Source organism: Bombus bifarius, unplaced genomic scaffold (genome assembly GCF_011952205.1).
Source record: "Bombus bifarius isolate JDL3187 unplaced genomic scaffold, Bbif_JDL3187 scf7180000007978, whole genome shotgun sequence".
Lineage (NCBI taxonomy): Eukaryota > Metazoa > Arthropoda > Insecta > Hymenoptera > Apidae > Bombus > Bombus bifarius.
The window spans coordinates 5,526,453-5,547,486 of NW_022884363.1; the positions used below are offsets into that span (position 1 = coordinate 5,526,453).

The window sequence follows — 21,034 nt, forward strand, 5'->3', positions numbered from 1 at the left end:
CTGTCTCTGACAGTGTTAGAATAAATGGATTAAAATTTTTAATCCCATTGATTGATTGATTGATTGATTGATTGATGGTTAAGATCGGATTTTAGTCGAAATTTAATTAACTTCTATTTGTATTAAGCGAAGACTGTCAACGAGTAAAACTGATTGATACTAGACCCCAGGGCAGATTTGAATATTAGTTGCACGATGAAGAGAATTTGAATAGGTCGTTTATGTAATTGGCAATTACACTGACGAATTTGTCAGAACAATTGAATAGACAGATTCTTAGGAGAGCAGCTACGTTGCATGCATTTCGTTCTTCGCGTGTTTCGTTCGAACATAATCGTTGATTATAATCGTACATCGGTCGTAGGAAAGTTTCATTCCTAATCACGATCGTTGAAGTATTTGCTAATCCTAATCGCCAACCGTTAATTGCATTAAACATTGTCCAATACTGGACATTTCTCGCGTATTTGCGTATAAAACTAAATGCCTCTAGGATTCACAGCAACCTGTAAGAAAGAATTTCTCAAGACCAGAATCATCGGGGAATGAACAGAAAGCTCCTTCGACGCTACGTTTCACACCAAATGCCTCCTCAGTGTACAATAAAACGAAGAAGCTCCGATCTTCTTTATACTCTTTATACTCTTCGATATACGCAGCAAATAATACATACTCTGAGAATAGCGTGCGGTTCTAAACGCACGCGGAACTCAACGAGGCGTCCGTGGCACGGCTGTTTAATGGCGACGATGGTGGCAGCGACGGCGTAAAACCGTCATTACCGCCAATTACAATAAATCCCGCACAGTATTCCGCTTATCGTTTTTCCACGCGGAGGCGCGGCTTAATCTATAATCCGGCCGATGTAACGGGTTCGCGATGCCTATGCGCAGCTCGAAAACCGAACAAGGACGGAGAGGAAGGAAAACGGAGAAGAGCAGAGGCTGGGTGGGTGCGTGCGTGCGTGCGTGGCGTGCACGCGGACACGGCCGATCATTTTCCCCGGCTACACTTTCACGACTGATGATCGGGTAGCGTTTCAGCGGCGATCGACTCTGTCGACTGGTCAGATTTACGCCACCCCGTGTGCGTACGTGCCACGGAACCACGCTGCCGGCCACTCTCGGCCCACTGCACGCTCTAATGCCAGTGCAAACGCGCCCACCTATTGCCTACCTGTGGCTATTGCCTCACGCGAACCAAACACACGCTTCCCATCGCATCGAGTCTCAGCCCTGGGGACAAGTGGAACGTACTTATCCACCACTTCCGGGACCTTTCGCCCTGTATCGCTATAAGATGGCGGAAAAATTCGTGGTAAATGCATGGAAAACTTAAATTATCACTTTTTACTCTCGTATCTGTAGTGCTTTCCCTAGGTAAAATGTCTTATTGGAGGATATAAATCTTTCTGTATAATTGCAACGAATGTCCAGAGGTATTCAAAAGATAATCTTCAGCCTTTAGCGCTTAGATATGGTACTGTGGAAAAATATAAAGATCGACTGCAATTATCTACGATCTTAGGTAAAATTTAGTAGCTAATCTCAATCGTAAACGTTCAGTTCAGTTGCTTCGACATTGAATGTCAAGGTTCACTGAATAGTTAACGAAATCCAGGGGTTGTTGTAATTACGAAGAAAAATCCACCGTTTAATGGAGAATCCTCGAAAGCTCGTTCGATTGTCAGTGCACGGCACTTCCAGAGTACACTCAATGATTTGTGGCGGGACGTGCACGACGCATCGTGGTCCAGATAAATCACGTCCGATATAATTAATGAGCACGAGCTACAATTCCCATACACACCTCTGGCGGGACCGCCTTAACAAGTACCTCGACGAAGTCAATCCAACCTAAACCTAATCAGGTATACAACAGAGTGACGCAAGCGAGAGTGACAGAGTGACAACAGGTCATGCCGACGACAGAATTATTCTACTCGCGGAGAAGTTATGTAGGTATCTAGGTGAGAGGCGCCGCGCATGTTCCCGTGTAACCACGACAATATTTCAGAAAAAATGCGCTCTGATCGCACTGTCGTCTAATAATCGGAGCACCGCCCGAACGCTATTATTCCCTATCGATTATCAAACGATTTGCATAGCGCGGAATGCCGTGTCCCTACCCACTTGCAATAAAAGAATTGGAAAGAACGACCGATGAAACGATTCCGAGAGACATTCTCTGGTCGGGGAGTATTGTGTATCGATGGTGATTGTTTCCGGGTGAAAGCGACGTGATTTTTAAAACGACTGCATTGTATGGGAGGGTTGGAATCTTTGTGAAAATGAAAGAGACTTTGAGGGGCAGGTACTCTTTGCTGCGTAATTCTTAACTGTAAGTCTTTAACTGTTCTTTAAAAATCTACCTTTTTCCTTCTTTTTAATCGTAGCATCGCAAAAGCAAACCCAGGTTCACGTCCAATATTAGCTCACGCCTTTTCGAACTTCCTAAAATTCCTACCCACATAAACTTGGCACAATATCCATAAAACATCCGGCAGCCTGCCCTAAATCAAACTTTTCGATGGCGCAACGAAGAAAAAGGAAACTAAAAGTCACGCAACCCTTCATCTTCGTTCCAAACTTCAATTACCACGGTCGCGTGGCATTTGCGAGCACGCTCATATTGTCACGTGGTTTACGACCGTTTTTCCACGATCACGAGCAGGCGTGCAACGCTATTGGAGCGCAGCGTGCGACGTGCAACATTATTGCACGCACCTTTCGGCACAGGCGCGGCGTCGTGAAACGCCCAACATCGCCGTTTGTCAACCGTGGCCCGCCGCTAACTCGCGCGCGGTATGAGCTCGAATCCAAGTCATGTAGCCACGCCGACTGTCATCGATAAGCCACGATCGATAAACGAGACAAATTCACGGTTATCTCTGCAGAGTTACGCCCACGTGAATTTCAACTGGAGAGACAAAGATCGAAACCGAAGAAATACGGACGAGCTCGCGTGTCTCGTGGTACTTGTAAATTCAACGATTCCGACAGGCAAATCTTCCTGTGTCGTTCTCGAAGGAGCAGTCGGATTTTATAATTAATGAAATTGAAGTCGTATAAGACGACGAATTAAAACTAAAAGACAGATGCATTTACCATATTTTTCATTCGTGACTTTCGTGTAAGAAAAACAGCCGCGGTGTTGATTATGACCAATAACATCCTTCTTTCTAACTGCGTACAGTATACGTTCCTAAAATCTGTTTGCCATATAAACAACACTCATATTATACCGGTCAATTTTCAACTACCTTTTCACAAACCCGAAGCAACTTGATCGCCTATCGATCGCTGCATTCCCACAAAACGCCGAATTTCATCAGCTGTACGCGGTGGAATACGCGACGCACGATCGTAGAACTTGGTATCTATCCCACGACAACGGAATGGCCCGTCGTAAATCACGAAGCGACTGCGAAACTGGGCGCCGTAAATCATGAACCAGGTGAAAAAGGCCGCGCACGTTTACCCGTATCCGTGGAAATTACGTTTTAATCATCGGTACAAGTGCATTAAGAGCGACGGTATAAATTACCGAGAGAGGCCGACGTTGCCCGTGGCCGCCTCTCTGTGTGTTGCAATTTGCTTTAGCGGCGTGCTCGCGCGCGCTCACACACGCGGCAACCGTTTGTGGTTTGTATTCAAATGGGAGCTGCACGCTCCTTTTCCGTGCCTTCCACGCCGGTGGTACCGTTAGATTCGATACAACCACCGTCTCGAATCGATGCTATCGGCCCCGGTATCGGGAGAAATCTCGCGTTATGAGTGATTCCTATGTTTGTCCAACGACGATCGCACGAACGCGCGAACGCAAGTAAACAAAGAGTACAATCGAATATCACGGTATAATCGAGTAGTCTACTCACCCCGAGCAGAGACAGTGCGTTCGGTGTTTCACCGTCCACCTCCTGGTCGCGCGTTTCTTCCTCCTTTCCCTCCTCAACGTCGACCAGTGACGGGCTGTCCGGTCCACTAGCCGCCACTTCCGCTATCAGAGTGTCGTTCGAGTCGCACTTGTTCAAATTCGTATCTTCCGTGGTCAGAGTTTCCAGAGACACTGCATCGTTTCTCTGGGGCTTATCGGATACGCAAGATTCTTCTACCGTACACTCTCGATCGTTTATGCAATCTCTAGCATCCTCGTACACGGATGTCCGGCTTCTTCTCAAGTCACTCGTTTCGTTAGGTTCATCCTCGGTTAGTCTTGTCAGAGCTTCGTCGTCAGGGTCCTCGCGATCGTCCTCTTTCGTGGGATTTATCAGAGGATCAGTTGTTGGTAATGTATCAATTGGTAATGGAGTGTCTTCCAAGGTCTCGTCTGGTATCAGATTCGAAGCTTCTTGTGCTTCCACGATCCTATCGTCCAGATATTCTGACTGTTTCTGTAAGAGAACGTCGAGATCCTCTTGGTGAGACTCGTCCAGGTACCACGAGGTACAGTGTTCGTGACGCTTCTTGTCCGAGGAAGCTTCGTCGCCTTTGGAAAGAGCGCCCTTACACTTCCTCAGGTAACTTTTCACTTTTTTCGTTTTGCTCTTCCTGGTTTCTTGGCTACGTGGTAAGGTCCCACCTTCTGGGTGCTCGCCGGTTTCACCCGTATCTCCGACAATCCGAGATTGCGTGGGATCCACATCGTGGACTGGTTTGGATTTGACATCGGAGATGTCGTCGAAGAAGGAACATGGGTCGTGTTGGTCCGGGGCCAACGTCCAGGTCTCTTCTCGCTCTGGCATACGACGCTCCGCCGGTATTACCTGTGACAGAAAGATTTTGATGCTGAAAATGTTTGTCAGTGTACGTTGGCGTAACATTACGCCTTTCGTGGCCAAATATTTGTTAACGAGAGCTTTCCGGAAGATTTCCAAATCGCGATTCTTTTTGATAAAGGTTAAAGTAAAATTGAGGATGTGGGTTATTTGGAACGTTACTCTTAAGAGGAAGATAAAGTGGCGATAATGTGATCGAGAAAGAGATCGTCTTTGAAATATGAACTAAGAAGTTGATAAATCGATCTTTTCATTCCCTGCAATTTAGAAAAGCGAGTTCCTACTTATCAGAATTGATAAATCGGAGGCAACAGCTATTTGGGATATTGGATACAGGGGAAAGTCTGTTTAGATTAGAGAGGTGGTCTAGAAAAATATGATTTAGTATCTTAATCCACTGACATAAGCTGATTACTCCAAGTTTTCCTCCCTAAAGATCTTGGAAATAAGATTCAACCGTGTATCTTTCAATTTTGTTGTTTCATCATCTATGATTTCTTATGCTATCCCAAGAACGAGGGGTGGCTATTTCAACCAACCGACCCAAGTATTTTTTTCAGAAACAAAAATATTGCCTGTAGCGTCCTTTCCCCAAAAATACTCGTATTATAAATGTCTTTCTTTATTACAAGTCACATCACAGTTATTTGACTCCCCACCTCGACTGTCGATCGATACCAAAAACTTTCATCGAGTCCCTTACAAGATTACTACATTCATCCCTTGTATCCATATCTGCAGCTCTAAATCCACCGTAGAACACGAAAGAAAAACGAAAGAGTCGCGTAGCTATTGGGAATCGTAGGCAACGTCACGATCAACGGCAGCGATTTCGCAAGCTGAGCTTGCTTCAGAAGCTGATTAATTCTGCGTTGATCTACTATGGGAAAATCAGGAGCTGAACATTGGATAAAAAGGCGAGACGGATCGAAATCGAGCGCAAGCAGCGTGGCGGCGAACGGTCATTCAATTCTATTTCGCAAGAGCGGAGTTCCGCAGTTGGTAGCGGGCGCGGAGGTGCGCCGAGCGTACAACTGTATCAGCGGCTGTCTGCCAACGTTCAGCGCCGCATAAAACAATGGGGCTTATAGTAAATATCGGCGGACGGCGCCGTCGTTGCTAATATTAACCTCGAGCGGTGCATAACGATGATATTTTACGCTACGCTTCAGCACCGCCATAGCTGGACCGTGCCCATAAGATCACGCTGAATACAACTTCCTCGCGTAATATCTCCGATTTCATAATGCACACCGACTTCCTGCTTTCCTGCTTTCTGAAATACAACGTGAATCAGGGGATCCTACGTGAACGTGAGTCACGCTGCGCTGACTTACGAACCCGTGTGCATCCCGGGCCGGACCCTGTTTGCTGGTTCACCGTCCTCTGCACACGCGAGCAACAGATTACGCTTGCTACGAATCGTCCCGTGAAACCTCATCCCTCGCTGTCAGGGATCGCACAAATCTTATCGATGTAACTTGCGACGCGATAAATCCTACGATTTTCGGCGATATATTGATGAAAAAAATTAGCGGACTCTGAGGATTGCAATTTGATGATTTAGGTATGGAAATATGTCTTTGGAAATTTGTTCGAATTTACTAAAAATCTAAAAATTATCTCGTTCGCGATCTGTGTCGCCTTTAAACGTTACATATCACGGGCATTTCACGTGCGCGTATCACGTAAAAGAGAGAAGTAAATTTATACGCATACTCGTAAAACGAATGAAATAAATAAATGAATAAATCAACAGCGGCAAGCGTATTCTTAATTCATAAAGACGCAAACAGACGATAAATCGATGATAGTTTAGAAAATGCGGGACGCATAGATCATCTAACGCATTGGGTCTCGCGCCGCACAAGGAAGCTGAAAAACCGGGGACCGACTATCGTATTTAACGTCATCATCGGTCACCGTCGTGGCGCGAATACATGGTTATCTTTCTCCGTTCATATTTCGTCTGATTTACGCGTCTTCTGCGACTAAATCGATAAGCGGCTCGTCCGCGAGAACATCAATTCTCCTCGGGTCCGCGGCAGCGCGATGGTATTCAATGTAAACGCGGAAACGACCGGCGAATATCTCTTCCTTAATAAGTTTAGCTAACAGAGTTTGCATGTTTTCGCGGTGAGCGAGGCTGGAGTGCGGATCGACAGCGGGGCCGGCTGCTTTTATCGTCCAAGGAGTCTGGAAGCAGCGAGATTCAATCTCTGCGATGACGCGATAGCGAGATGAGGCGTGGGAGCGAGTCGAAGCTAATCTTTCGAGGCAAGCAGCTCATTCAAAGCGCGTGTCTCCTCGGCCGGTTCCCTCTTCACCGAACCCATCAAGAGGGAAAGTTCGTTCGAGCGCGGTCTTCTCGTCGACGCGATCGCTTAGCGCGACGCGCGCAAAAATCGCTAAAGAATATTAAACGGTCCTGCCAACTGTTCTTTGTGAGAAGAGAAAGATCAGAGAACGCAGGCGAGTACCCTTTCTCTCGAACCGACCGCTTCAACGAGCTTCCTGATCGAATTGTTTGGTACACCTTTTCATCTCTCATTTTCTCCCCGTGATTTTCAACTCTGTGTTTATCTTATTACTCGAAGCTGCAGGTGGTAGACATTTAGCGTGCTCGATTTCAAAAGAATAAAAGACGCCAGATCTTCCTTCTCCGCCCCATAATACATAATACAGTAAGTAAAACCTAGTCGTAAGATTCTTCCGCCAGAAGAGTTGGTAAAATATGCGTTTAGCGCAGCGTAAGTACGCAGCATTTCCTCTGCGCATGCGCAGCCTCCGTAGCGATCTACCTGCACAGTTCACGGGTCGCTTTCGCCTTTCCCGAAACCGTTTCCTCGCTGTCGAACTGGCAACTTCGACTAAAAACGTCAGCCTTGACTCGGTGTAGAGTAACGAGCGTAAATTCTTGATCGCTTACGGCATGCCTTCCTTCCGAGAACCGATAATACAAGCCGTGACACGTGAAATCGACGCGATCCATGGCAGTGCTACGCGACTCCGTCGCGACGCCGCTAAATCACCTCTCCGCCGGAACCATGGTCGCAAGACGCGCGTGTACGCGACACAAGTGCAACCAGCACTCCTCTGTACGGAAACCCGTTAAGAAATGGCCGCTTGGCGGTAGTCTCGGTAACGAGAAGTTACCGATCGTCAATGCAACGGGGGTTTATAAATAGGTATACCGGTAACCGCGCTCGTAGCGTTACGCAAACACTCTCGCCAAAAGGGTGTACAGCCGTGGATAATTGCGCAACAATGCTCGACGAGACAATGAAATATCGTGTAATCGTGTACCCAAGAGAAGCTGCCGGTGTTGCGTACACCAGCGTCATCTTTTCACCGTGTCGTGTCGCTTAAGTACGCTCGACGCAACGTGTTTCCTGAACTCACGAACGTACGGTAAATAGGAACGCGTATGTTCCTGTAACCAAGAAGAATGTTTTAAGGGCTAAGATCTTTCGGTATCGCGAAGTAATTGAAATACGAAACTAGGAAGAGATCAAAGATTTTATTGCCATTACTAAAGATGGTAACTTTATATGTGTACGGAAAATTTAGAAAGCCCATCACTTGTTCCAAATGGTAAATAATGTTGAACGATTGTCAACATTGTTAAATCTAACAAACTAATCTGACAATTTTCAAAATTTAAATCATGGTATAAACATGATTCGATTCAACGACTTTCCAAATTGTAAGAAGAATTTCTCATGGATTAACACACGACATAACCCGAAATAATGCACTTTATCGCTCGATAAACTTAGGAACATATTCCGCTACGTACATTCAGTTTCCGCGCGAAGGTATAAAATCTTCATAGTCCATAATCCAAGAGCCTCCATAATACTGTATATCGAACGTCTGCCCTTTTAACAAGTCTACTTGTAAACCTTTTTCTCCGTCAACTTACGAGTACGATCCTCGAAACGGTAAGCCGAGTGTGACGAGCTTAACGTCCAACGGATGAGCAACAAAAAGCCAAGCAAACGCCTGTCAACGGAGCGATCTACAGGCGATTTGCACGCGAAATTAATTCCTCGGGGTCGGACGGGTTCTTAGGAGTAGCCAGAGAATTTCCAGATAACACCGCGTAGCCAGTGAAGAAGGGCTCGATTAATCTTGGCTCGCCCACCCCCGCATGCAATGGCGATGCAACTCAAAGTCCGGTTCCTCGCGAGGCGTCCACTCGCTAGGCGACAATGTTAATTGGCCCGAGAGTAATTTATACATCGGTACCCTATCTGTCGCCCAGAGGCCGGCGAAGCGGAATGGATTGCGTTAGGAAACAGAGAGGAGCGTCGCGGACGACTTGTTCGTAAATCACGCGCAGCCTGCGACGTATGAAGAAACCTCCTCCGGGACTCGAGGCGAGCCCACCTCGCGAACCAGCCGAGCCAACACGCGGTTCTGTCGCGTGGGTCTCCGTAATTCACGATCGATCGTATTTAGGTCGTTTCGATCGTCTATCGACCTGTGGTGGATCTGTCTTTCCAACAATGGAACGTTGATTTGAAAAGATACGACTGTTTGTTAGCGAGGAAAATTTTCCTTTGATCTCAACCTGTTAACTGGATTCTCTTACAAACGTAAAATGTAATAAAAGCACATAGATTTTACTTGGATTCGTTTTGTCTTTGCAGACGTAAATATGAAACGAGAACAACGGTTAATTCGAAATATTTAAAAAATTACTCTTTAAAAAATGTAGAACGTTGCTGAAACGTAAGCAAATATACGTACACGCGGAAAATGTGGATGGAAAAGGTTGTATAATTTCTTCGTAAAAGAAATGCCGTAGAAGGCGCCTTGTAGCAGAGCACTCCCTTAATTTGGTAGAAGCGGTCATTGGAACTATCCTTTCGTTTCCTCGAATTATCCTTTCCCGACCGTTGCGAATTAGTTCTAGCTCTTTTCTTTCACATTTCGTATGATTTACGTCTTACGCGGGGTATGCGTTTTGCCTCTGAGCGAAAGAGAAAGCAAGCTGTCGTTAAGGAATGCGTAACAAGTAAAATTGTCAATAAGCAAATTGCAATCTTAGGAGGCGTTTGCAAAAGGAAACTCTCGGAACTAGTTTACAAAACTAAATACATAGGTGAACGGACAGATTCGACGAGGAAGAAAAAGGTTTACAGGAGAAACTTTCTCAACCGAAATGCAAACGTGTACCGAAACGTTTAAAAAAAAAATATTAAATTCGATGATTTTGTAATATGGCTTCGGATTTCGATCTTGACTCTACGAATTGGCTTCCCTCTTCGTTTCAGCTTAATGACAGATCCGATGGAATGTAAATACCCAGAAGCGTGAAACAGGCTTCTCGAAGCAGGATCGTTAATCAGAATTACGCTTCACTGAGAGAACATGGGATTCTTGCACAGTCATTCGACTTTACTATGCACGTTTTCAAAAATCTTAGGGTGTCTACTATATAAATACCTGTCGTTTCTCATCATTAATTTAAATCCCTTCTAAAACTGTTAAACTGTGACTAATGATCGGTACTATGTGACGATGAAACGAGTAAAAAGAAATCTGGGTGAAATAAAAAATTCTACAGGTAATGTGGACACATTAGAAGGAAACGTGGTCCATGTAGTTTGAAGGATGGAATCTTTAGTATGGCGTACGTAAGAAGGGAGATTTTAAGATATGCGAATGAGCTTCGCGACATAAAGTAGAATTGCTAAGACAAGTTAAATCGTTTGATAGATGGGAAAGACAGATGCGATTAACGAGACAAGCTTTAACTGTTGTTTGACTGCAGTTTAAACAGAAGTTTAAGCGAAATTCGACTAAACATTTGCATACGCCGAATTCTCATAGAGTCGATACATAAAGATCGAGCTCTAACATATTTTATTCTTGACCTAAATGTATTTCATCCAGAATTGTTCAAGTTCACTTGTCCTAATCCATCGATTCTATAATAATTATCCACTTTCGACATCGGTGAAATTTCAATTCACAAAATTACAATCGTATTTCCCTGAAATTACACTTTCAATTCTCGTAACCAAAACGCCCGAAACGGATAGCATAATCAACAACAATTAGTTCACGCAAACGATCGAAATAAGCAAATTACCAAATTAGTATGCCTGTTTAACACCATTTCGCGTTTTAACCGACCAACAAGGTTCTCGATGAAATTATGCCTGCGTTGATTTTAATGGCCAGCGATCAGACCCCGTATCGAGGCTTTCGAGTAACTCGAGCGTGAAACCCCGTGAAATTCAAGCTTAAATTTCACCCAGAAGACCATTCACGTCTCCGCGTCGTTGATCGTCATGAAATAAGGTTATTGAGATATAATCGGGGTCAGCTAAGGCGAGATATAGAGAGAATCACTGGTAGACACGGATGACCGCGAGCTATATCGACGTCTCCGTTCGCGTTTTACGTCCGTCCAAGAGAGAAATTTTGGTTAAGAAAAAACAGGCCGCGCGGGTGGCCAGTGTGTCGCCAGGACTTTCGTTTCATCTTCTTCTACGTTAATTTCGCGGTTTCGAAACTTTTTAATAACGCTTCATCATCGATCAACTTCTTGCTCGGTGAGCATCGGAGTCGACGTTTTTTCGATGAGGGAACGTGTGGACTGATTTTTAAAGGACGCTGCACCGATTAGTATTGGGAAACTTATCTCGTGGTTTTCGTACATGGATATTTTCCGACGATGAGCTTCATTCGTGAACAGAAAGGAATAGATTTTAAATAGGTGAGACAGATTCAAAGTGCTGTGTGTTATTCCGTGATGCTAGAAATTGAAACGTATTCGGTGATTCGTATTTCAAGGAGCGAAGTATTTTGATCGTAGAGAGTTGAAAATGGAAATTTTTCTTCTTAAACTCGTTAGATTTCAAAACGCAGCGAATCTTATCTACAAATGTAGAAATTTATGATCGAATCCTGCATACTCTTGTTTCTTCTGTCATAATTCTAACGTATCGTATTTTCAAAGATACACGCTTCCCAAAAAAAGAAAACCATGTTACAGTTTCATATATATGGTTCTAGAAACAGTCGGAAAATCCGTAGAAAACCACTCGATATCCAATTCCTACACATTTAATTCTTACGTGCGATTGTTTTGATATTCGAAGAAAGATTTCCTATGAAATTGCGGTACAATTACACGAAAGCCACTCTAAGAAAATTGAGTCTGTCAAACGCGTTTAGGTTTATCCGTGGTACGCGAATCTACACGAGCAAAGAGAAGAGAAGTTTGGCTCTCGTCCAATGAAGTTTCCATTATAACTAGCCGCGAGCCGAGCGAAATTTCATTCACGGACCACGTACTGGTCATCGTGCACGTTACGGTAGTAACGAGTCTACGTGATCACCATAATACGTAGAATCGGATAAATCGTGACTACGAACCTAATTTACTTTCCTATGAAATCGACGCTGGTGTACGTTTGAGTTATTTACACCTACACGAATCAGCATTAGTGATTACGTGTACTGCATTATACTAATTTGACATCAAATTTCTCATCTAAAATTTTGCGATACTAAGTTCTTAACTGAATACGACTGGTCGTTTCGACTCAAAATAATATAATACAGAAGCAAATGATTTAAACGCTACTATGCATACATATATCATTCGTCTTATATAAATTAATATACTGCAGTACAAATACCGTACTAGCCACCACACGTACCATTATTCCATGATAATCATCAAACCTATAATTCACTATTCTATAATCACACCCATTGTCAACACCGTCAACACACCCAACCAATTCTACTCTCCGTCGTTCAATCCCTTCGACCTATTCTACCAAAAAATTCCCAGGTCAATTTTACAGGCAATAAATTTCTCGCCGCATAACCCAAACCATCTTTCTACGTCATCGAAAAAGAAAGGACATTTTAAGCAAAAAGCAACCACTCCAACCAGAGGAGAATAAAAAAGCAGGAAACAGGTAGTAACCCTCTCTATAAAAAAATAAAAGAGAAACGCGGAAATAAAACACTCTCTCGTATGATGAACGCGACAGGCCAGTTTCCCAAACATCCGACACCGGGCGTACAGGCGGATTCACGAGGGCGGAAGTTGTGTCTACTCGATGAAAGAGGAGAGAGAGAGAGAGATAGATGGACAGATAGATAGATAGATAGATAGATAGAGCGAGAGAGAGAGAGAGAGAGAGAGAGAGAGTTGGCCTGTGCGGTCCAAGGGCAAGGAGAGGCTGGGGAGCATGGCGGGACGAAGAAAATAGCCAGAAGGGGTTGAGATCCACAAAGCAGCACAGCATCGAGGGTGAAAGAGCTTTTTGCTACGGGGTTGCCAGTCCTCGAAGCGACTCAGCGGGCCAACAGCCACTGCAAGGGGGTAACCGGGGGTGCAGAATCGATTTCAGCCCCACCCGCAGACGCGATAGGCAACCGACAGAGGCACTATCCTCGATCCTCGTACACTCGTAGACGCAGCATCGCCGAGGGAGACGCGTCGTGTCGTGCTTTATAATAAGATACTTTATCGACCACGCGGCAGGTGGAAAATCGTGAAATATATCGCTTGTCAACGGCATCTCTGGTCTATCTTCCCTGCGGAGAGGGTGGAGCTCCCGTCCAACAACTTGCTTTTCCCCTTCGAAGGATGTTACGCTGTTAAAATCACGTCGTATCGAGTCTTCAAGAGTAAATAGAATGCCGAGTCTCGGAATGGAATTCTTAGATCTGGCAGCTTCCGAGGTAGAGAGACGACTCTCTTTGAGTTTACTCCGAAGTCGTGATTCTTTTCGATCGTAAGAATAAATGGAAAGTTTACTTTCAGGAATTGTCGAAGTAAGCTTCGTGGTCTCGCTTCCTTTCGATCGTTTTCCTTTCCTTGTTGATTTTCCGCCGTTACAAAATGTTTCAAGTTCGGCAAATAATCGTTGTTAGTACGTTTTTAAATGAAACTTGCATCGGGACATAAAAATTTGAATATCTTAATAAGATGAGATTTTAAAGAAGCTAAAACACGTTTTATCAACAACACGTAAAAATCCTAGCAATTCTTCCACACGAAGAAACAAGTTCCTCGAAACATTCTGTTCAAACGTTCGTCTGCAAATTTACGATTCGAGCAGACCAGTTCCCAGGGTGGTTAGCGGAACGCAGCTTTCTCTGGCATTTTCAAAATAGACAAACGATCGACGTGTCCACGATTACCGAGAAAAATCAAACACATAAGAGGACAAGCATCGAGGGATCGCGTGTACCACCGGTGCTATTTGTTCTCATAAAAGTGGGCGTAGTAGCTCGTAAAAAATGTATTGACAATACCATTAGACCAAGCGGATTGAAGCGTCTCCCTGCTGTATTTGCCGAGGCTCGTAAAACCCGGGAATTTACCAAGAGCCTTCACGTATGTACGTCTGCGCGAAGATTGGACGCGCTCCTGCCGCTTTTCCAAAGTTATTAAACTCCCGCTGTCGCGAGAATCGGTATACCGTGACAAATATGTCGCGAATACATAGAGAAGCGCAACAGGAATGTCCATTAAAATAATTTCGACTCGCGCGCGCGGCAACTATTACGATCGAAAAAGTAAATTGACTTTTCTTGTGTCAAGGACCGATGCTCGATACAGTTTAGCACGAAAATGTCTTTCATTAACTGTGAAGCATGAGCCAGAATATACGCTGTGTCACAACTGGACAGGGGGTTGTTTTATGGATAAAAGTAAGTGGAAACAGTAGAAACGTTTAAGGTTTCGTTTACGAGAAAATTGAATTCGAAATTGATATGTTTGAGATTTCAACGTCGGAAACAAGGCTACGAAGGAAAAGTACTTTACTCTTTTCTTTTTCTTTCGATTTATCCTCGCATAACACAGCCTGTAAATACGAATATAAAGTTTTGGAAAATATAGGGAACTGCAAAATCGGTGGTGATTTTATATAACTGGAATATATGTCTATTATAAAGAAGAAGTTCCATTTACGAATTATTGTTTGATCCAGTTAGGTAAAGGTTATGCAAAGCGTGTAGTAATGTAAAGATAAAGTCTGAGAAGTGTTTTCAGGACAGTTATCCTGCTTGATCTTATCTCAAACTTAGCTATTTACCTATTCCAAATGGGAGGAGGAATCGTAAAACCGTAAGAAGAAACATGGGCATACAGTACCTCTAACAAAAGCTGCCTTGTACTTGATTTCACAGGAAAGGTCATCCGCCTATCTGGCTTATCAGGAGAATAGCAAGAAGCACATAAACGTCTATATCAAACTCAATTCTAAATAGCAACGTAACTGTAAACATACACGTCTTGTACATGTGGTCTAACGTTGCCAACTTTCAACCATTTTGCTAACACTATAAACATTGCTTAGTCCGATCATGTACTGATACTACACTTATACCGTAAAACTGTCTGCGTTACTTATACGTCTACTTATCTGCTATTATTTACGAATGAAGACCACAGAGGAAAAGACGTAAGTCACATTTTGCATTTTTTTAGGAGAGTAACTTTGAAATTCTATGTACTGTCAATCCTAATTAAGCGACGCTCTTTTCGTCTGATTTTTGGATTAAACATATGTGTTCGAGCACTTGAAAGATATCGATCGTTTGAATGTTATTCTTTCTTTACAAAATTTTATTTGGATTTTTATACCTTCGAACCTACAAGATTGTTAACCTTTAAACCACTTTCTTCTAACCAGTAACTAACATAAAGTTGAAAAAATCTCATGTCTATATTTTCCAGTACAAATAATTCGTTTCTTCTAGCTTTATATGCCCATAATCGTTGCGTAACGCTATAACGTATTATAAAATGAAAAACCAAATATTTCTAGATAATTTAAAAACATCGTATGAAAAAAAAAGTGATCGATACACGTATATCATTAACCCCGACAACACGGGGCTATTCCTGGTGCAAGTGTGCCCGACGAAACTTAAATAGACGACTGCAGACGCGATTATTGATTTGTAACTGCATCGACCCTCCTTCTACCCTCTAGCTAGCCAATACACGCTTCTGCTGGCCTACTTTAACGCTATGCAAACGACACAGTCACGAAAAGTCATGGAAAATTCCGTTCACAGTTTCGCACGCGATATTCGATTCTCATCGGTGCGATGCATCACGAAAACCAGACCGATCGATCGCCCAGTTTGCGTACAAGTATGTCGTACGTGACATTTCTAACCGAACGACGAGACTATCGGTACGTTAAAATATAACGTGAACTGTGAATGACAGAAATAACGAGCTAAAAGTATTGCTTCTCTTTTTTCTTTACCAGAGTTTCCTCGGTTCCGGTGAAATTGCAAGTTGTCGGAAGTTCAAAGTCGCAATTTTACGGTCTAGCGGTTTACGGTTTCAAGTACTTAACAAAATTTACTTCGTCGATATTTTTCTTCATAACGTGACGTTAAATACAAGTAGAAGTTAAAATTATCTTAAATTAAATTTACTTGGTCGATATTTCTCTCGTGAATTAAAAATTATAATTGCCATTTTGCAAATGTGAAAGATCTTTCTAAAATTGTAAATTCAGTTAAAGCTAATTTATTTTAGATTTGAAAGGGATAGAATCAAAGTTTAAGGATAAGGACGCACGACGACGACTCCATATTTCACAACTTGCACGTAAAGGAACGTTTAGTTCCATTTGTCCGCTGTTCGTGTTTCCCAGCACGATCCCGTGCCCGCCGCGGTTTGAATACCGAAACGTTTTAAAACTCTTTCCATTACGAGAAACCGCGTGTCGATACCATCGAACCTACGCCACAGGAACAACGGTTTATGTAATAACCGCGGCTCGTATTCTGCGCAACTATTTTACCGGAAACACGATGATCCGAGGCAGCAAAAAGGAAGAGATATCGTTTCGTTGCCGCAATTGCAGAAAGAAAGGATGCTTTCGACGACGAGCACGAGAAGTTATTATAGCGTACTGTAACTGTACAAACGTCTCTGTTGAGAATATATATGAATGTTTAAATAATCGAGACAATAAAAATATCTTGTTTGTCATTTTTGAAAAAGAAACGCTGTTGCCCGATTTTTTGTGATTGAAACGCTCAGTGGAAAAGTGGAACAAGGAACAAAATTTTCGATTAAATAGAACTGAAGTTAAGCAGCAACATAGAGTACTCGAATAAAGTTAAAAGAAGACAAAGTTTCCATGAAAGCATGTTTGATCGATGACATGAATACTTAGAAGTGACGTGTCCAGAGGACAAAGCAGGGACTTGGTGAAACGAAAAATGAAGAAAGTGATAGGCTGCGAGCGTGGGAATCGTTTAGCTGCCGCTATAATGTCCTCTCACTACTCAGATTCGCAGGGTTCGCGAGCAGAGACGCGATTCGATTTATTGCTCCTTGCGTAGGCTACTTTTTCCATGGTACGTTGTTTCGATAGAGAAACCTCCAAGTGAAACGAACAACGTACAACGTCAAACCGCAGAAATTCAATGCAATAGATTTAGAAAGAGAGAGAGAGAGAGAGAGAGAGAGAGAGAAAGAAAGAGAAACGAAAATATCTAACTCTCTGAGCGCAACTTAAGTCATCAAAGATTTACGCAAAATTTCACCTTTGAATTTGTTTTTCAAAATACGGCTATGTGTCGATACTTTTTGTAGCCATTGTAAATCATCAGACGTTATCAAACTATATCATGCGCCGATCGTCGTCTTAACACAAGCACCATATGTTCTCTAAAGCCGTACGTACGTTCGTGGAGATGGCGGAACTTGGGCGCACATCTGCGCGATAATTGGCAAAGGTAAATGAATTAAGCTGTAAGTAGCTTTCACCAGGTGGTGTCGAGCAATAATTTCATGCAGGAAAGTTTGCATTACTTTGCTAATAGGGCTGTTTCGATGATATTTACGAAGGCGTTTCATAATACGTTGTACGGCAGGATTATTATTGGAGGCACGCCACGCTGTCCCGCTCCTCCTATCATTCCATATAACTTTTCTTGCTAGTTTTTCAACGCGATACGATACCTAACTCGCGAGTTGCGGCCCGCCTTATCCACGTGAAACATCTCGATCGATCGAAAGATGTCCCTCCGTTGATCGTGCTTGCGCGCACGTGTACGCCTCACGATATGCGCAACGTATCAACGATAATCCTGTCTCACGTTGCAAATTATTAGCACCAACAGATGCTCTTGTATTACGTTACAACAAATTTGATAGCGAAACGATCATTCATTTACGAGTCATTCGATTATCCTACTCAACATAAAATCATAAAAGAGAAGTGCATAATCTACAATTTCTCACTTGTCAATTCGTTAATGTTATTATTTAGAAAATTATTGTTTAGGGAAGTCTTGATTTACAAGCTCGTCATTCGATCAGGTGCACACCAGTTACTTAACTTCTAAATCGATAATCGAAAATCAATAAATCGAACTATGCTCCTCTATGCAACAAATCGTGAATTCAGGAGAAACTCTAGGACCCGGAGAATATGGAAGCTGTATGGAAGACACAGTACACGCCGCGAGGCTGGGTATATTAGATTTACGTGGAAAGGCTGAAAGGAGCGCCACCAGCGGCAATTCGGTATTAATTAACCAAGATTCATCGGAAGCATCGGTTTTTCTACGGTTTGTTCTGGTATCGACCGTCGACGGAGAAAGCACGCCTCCGTTTCTCGCGCACGATCGCTCTGGTTCGCGCGGTTGACTCGAAATTCCCATTAACTCTGGTTGTCCTCGCGGAACCCTAGAGCCAGCAATGCCTCGATGAAAGTACCGACTTCAGTTGCACGGAAGAACCTTGAATTACAACGTTGAAGAACGTGCACAAACAGCGTAGCAAAACTGAGAAGTAACTGGGCCAAGTGGTACCTACATCGCTAAATAGTCTTATAGCTGTGCATATAACTACTTTCTAGAGGATGCGACAGTTTAGGAGATGTTTGCTTAATCGTGATTTCCGTGTTTGAGAAAGAAGAACGAAGATATAAATTGTACAGCAAAGTCAATATACAGAAAGCGTTGTCCTCCCAGCCCTTGAATAATTCCAGAGACTATTTTTTCAAGCTTCCAAAACAAGTCGCAATCGATGCTTTGGATGTTTTCTTATTCCTGGTTTCTGTATTTGACGAAGAAATACGGATAGTGGAGGAAATATGGAAAAAAGGACCCCATTCGAAGAACAGGAAGAGAGTTCTTCGTTAATTATCGAGCTCCGATTAACCCTCCACCCTAAATCCACTGCAGACCCTCCCTCGTCAAAATACTGGCCGAAAAAGTAGCAATTTCATGGTTCCGTTCACCGACCCATCGATAAAATGGCATTTACAGGAAATTGCAGCAGGATCGTCCATCTGTCAGTAGCGCTATCTCCATCTCCTGTAGCAGAGGGGGAAGCCAGAACGACAACGGACGAGGCGGACTACGTCAACGACTCGGTCGCGACCATTGACAAATGGATGGTAACGGTCGGAGCAACGCCTTTATTATGGGCATCATCCATTTACCTGGCCGCTACTCGCATCGTCCCATCGTTCGTACAGGATCCACCCCCGTGCTAATTTTTCCACGGGTCGATAAGTCGAGTAACGGTGACGGAGCATGCGAGGGGTCAAGAGTTCGGAATAGGAGCACACGGAAAGTGTGTTCGCGTCGCGAAGACAGGCTGTGTGTGTACCTTCTTCCGGCGCAGCAGCTTCCAGTCGAAGTGACTCATCCTGTTCGCCTCGTTAGCCTCTCTTTTATCGTGCTTCGTCCTCCCGCGACTCCTTTCGTCTTCGTTCTCTGTTTCTCTCTCTCTCTCTCTCTCACTCTCTTTCTTTCTTCCTTTCTTCCTCTCTTCGTACCTCTACGCTCGTGTCACCCTGGCTTAGGTGGTCGATTTATTCCCACGCCGCTGCAACACACGGGGCATACACGCACACACAACACGAGTACACACGAGACAGCGTCCTCGTGGTCGCCTCGTCCTTCTTCGTCGTCGTGGAACGAAGACCAAGCTAGGTTTGGTTGACGCGTCTTGTTGACGGGAACGACGACGCCGACGACGAGGAAAGACACGACCGACACGAGACGCTATGGACTCTGCATTCCCGACACGGCATCCTCGCGAGCCTCCACGTTGAAATCCTCATTGTTCTGCGGTCTCGCGCCCGAGGATACGTGTCCTTGGTATGGACAGCGGCATCCGCCCACTTGGAATACACGCGAACAACGCGGGATCCGTCCAGACCCGCTCGAGAGAACGGTTTAACGCCGAGAGATTCGCCGCCAAGGTCTACTGATTTTTCCTTTTCTTATACTCTCGCTCCTTTCTTCTCCCTCCTCCTTGTCTTTTTCTTTCTTTCGTTCCACCACTGACCATCAACGAATCAACGATGCACGAAACAGTCTTCTAACAGACTCGCGTTAAGAGCATCATTTTTTCCCTCGAGTATCATCCCCCTTCTCCTGTTTCGTTAATAATATCGTTTCACCGATCCTTTGCGAGACGTTCGACCGACAGCGTTTACACGTCACTCCTTCACGATGGAGAATCGCGAAAATCCCACCACCGGACGTGGTATTCATAACGAAGCATTCATCACGCTACTTAAACACGACGACACATTCGAAACATAATTAAGACGTACGAAGGACGCATCGAGGGCCACCTCGCTGCTTTTGTCACTGTTTCACACGCCTCGAGCACCGTGACACCGGTATTCGGCTTTTATCGCGGGCGATCAATGAACGCGGCGGCGGAATGATCAACGCGACGATTCCCGCACCCTCGCATCGCTCGTGCAGCCGACGAGCTCGCGTGCCATCTTTCCATCCCTCGCCGATGACCAAACCTCTACGACGCGATGTCTCGTGACACGACTTTCGTTCGCCGATCCACGTAAATCTCTGGGCCCTCCTCCGCCCCTGGAGGCCACCAGAACATTCATTCTACGAGCACACGAGCGCACCAACACTCTCGCGAAACTCGCCTCGACGTCTATCGACTGACCTGATTCCGAAAGTGGCGCTATGGTACAACGCCATCGACACAAACTCCTATCTTTCGACCTTTGCACTGGATGTTCCTTGTCTTTGTCGCGAGATGAAGAATCGGAAAGTTCAGTGGGGCGCGAGAGAGGAGTGACGACGAGGGTGGCACCGAGCGGAGGATGCAGGGCGGCGTACTGTCAAAATATCTGCCGTTTCCACGGAGCCGACGTCGACGTGCCGGGGCTCTGCGCGCTACACGGGCATGCGTGATGAACGCGGTCCTCCCGTCAACGCGGGGATAATCGAACACCGTCCTCT

The 21,034-nt window shown here is 44.4% G+C and overlaps 1 protein-coding gene across 6 annotated transcripts in view; it reads right to left on the bottom strand.

Moving 5' to 3' along the window:
* The window catches only part of LOC117204583, a 305,110-nt gene that overhangs the window by 262,040 nt on the left and 22,036 nt on the right, over nucleotides 1-21,034 (bottom strand). For 3 of the 6 annotated variants that reach the window (XM_033442130.1, XM_033442129.1, XM_033442128.1), the window contains exons 1-2: nucleotides 19,249-19,359; nucleotides 3,878-4,765 (exon numbers count right to left, since the gene is read on the bottom strand). In XM_033442130.1, the coding sequence (XP_033298021.1) occupies nucleotides 3,878-4,765; nucleotides 19,249-19,344 (984 nt within the window). In that variant the 5' untranslated portion in view covers nucleotides 19,345-19,359. Of the gene's footprint in view, nucleotides 1-3,877; nucleotides 4,766-19,248; nucleotides 19,360-19,418; nucleotides 20,978-21,034 lie in introns of those variants that run through there. The other 3 variants (XM_033442133.1, XM_033442131.1, XM_033442132.1) reach the window with 2 other exon arrangements.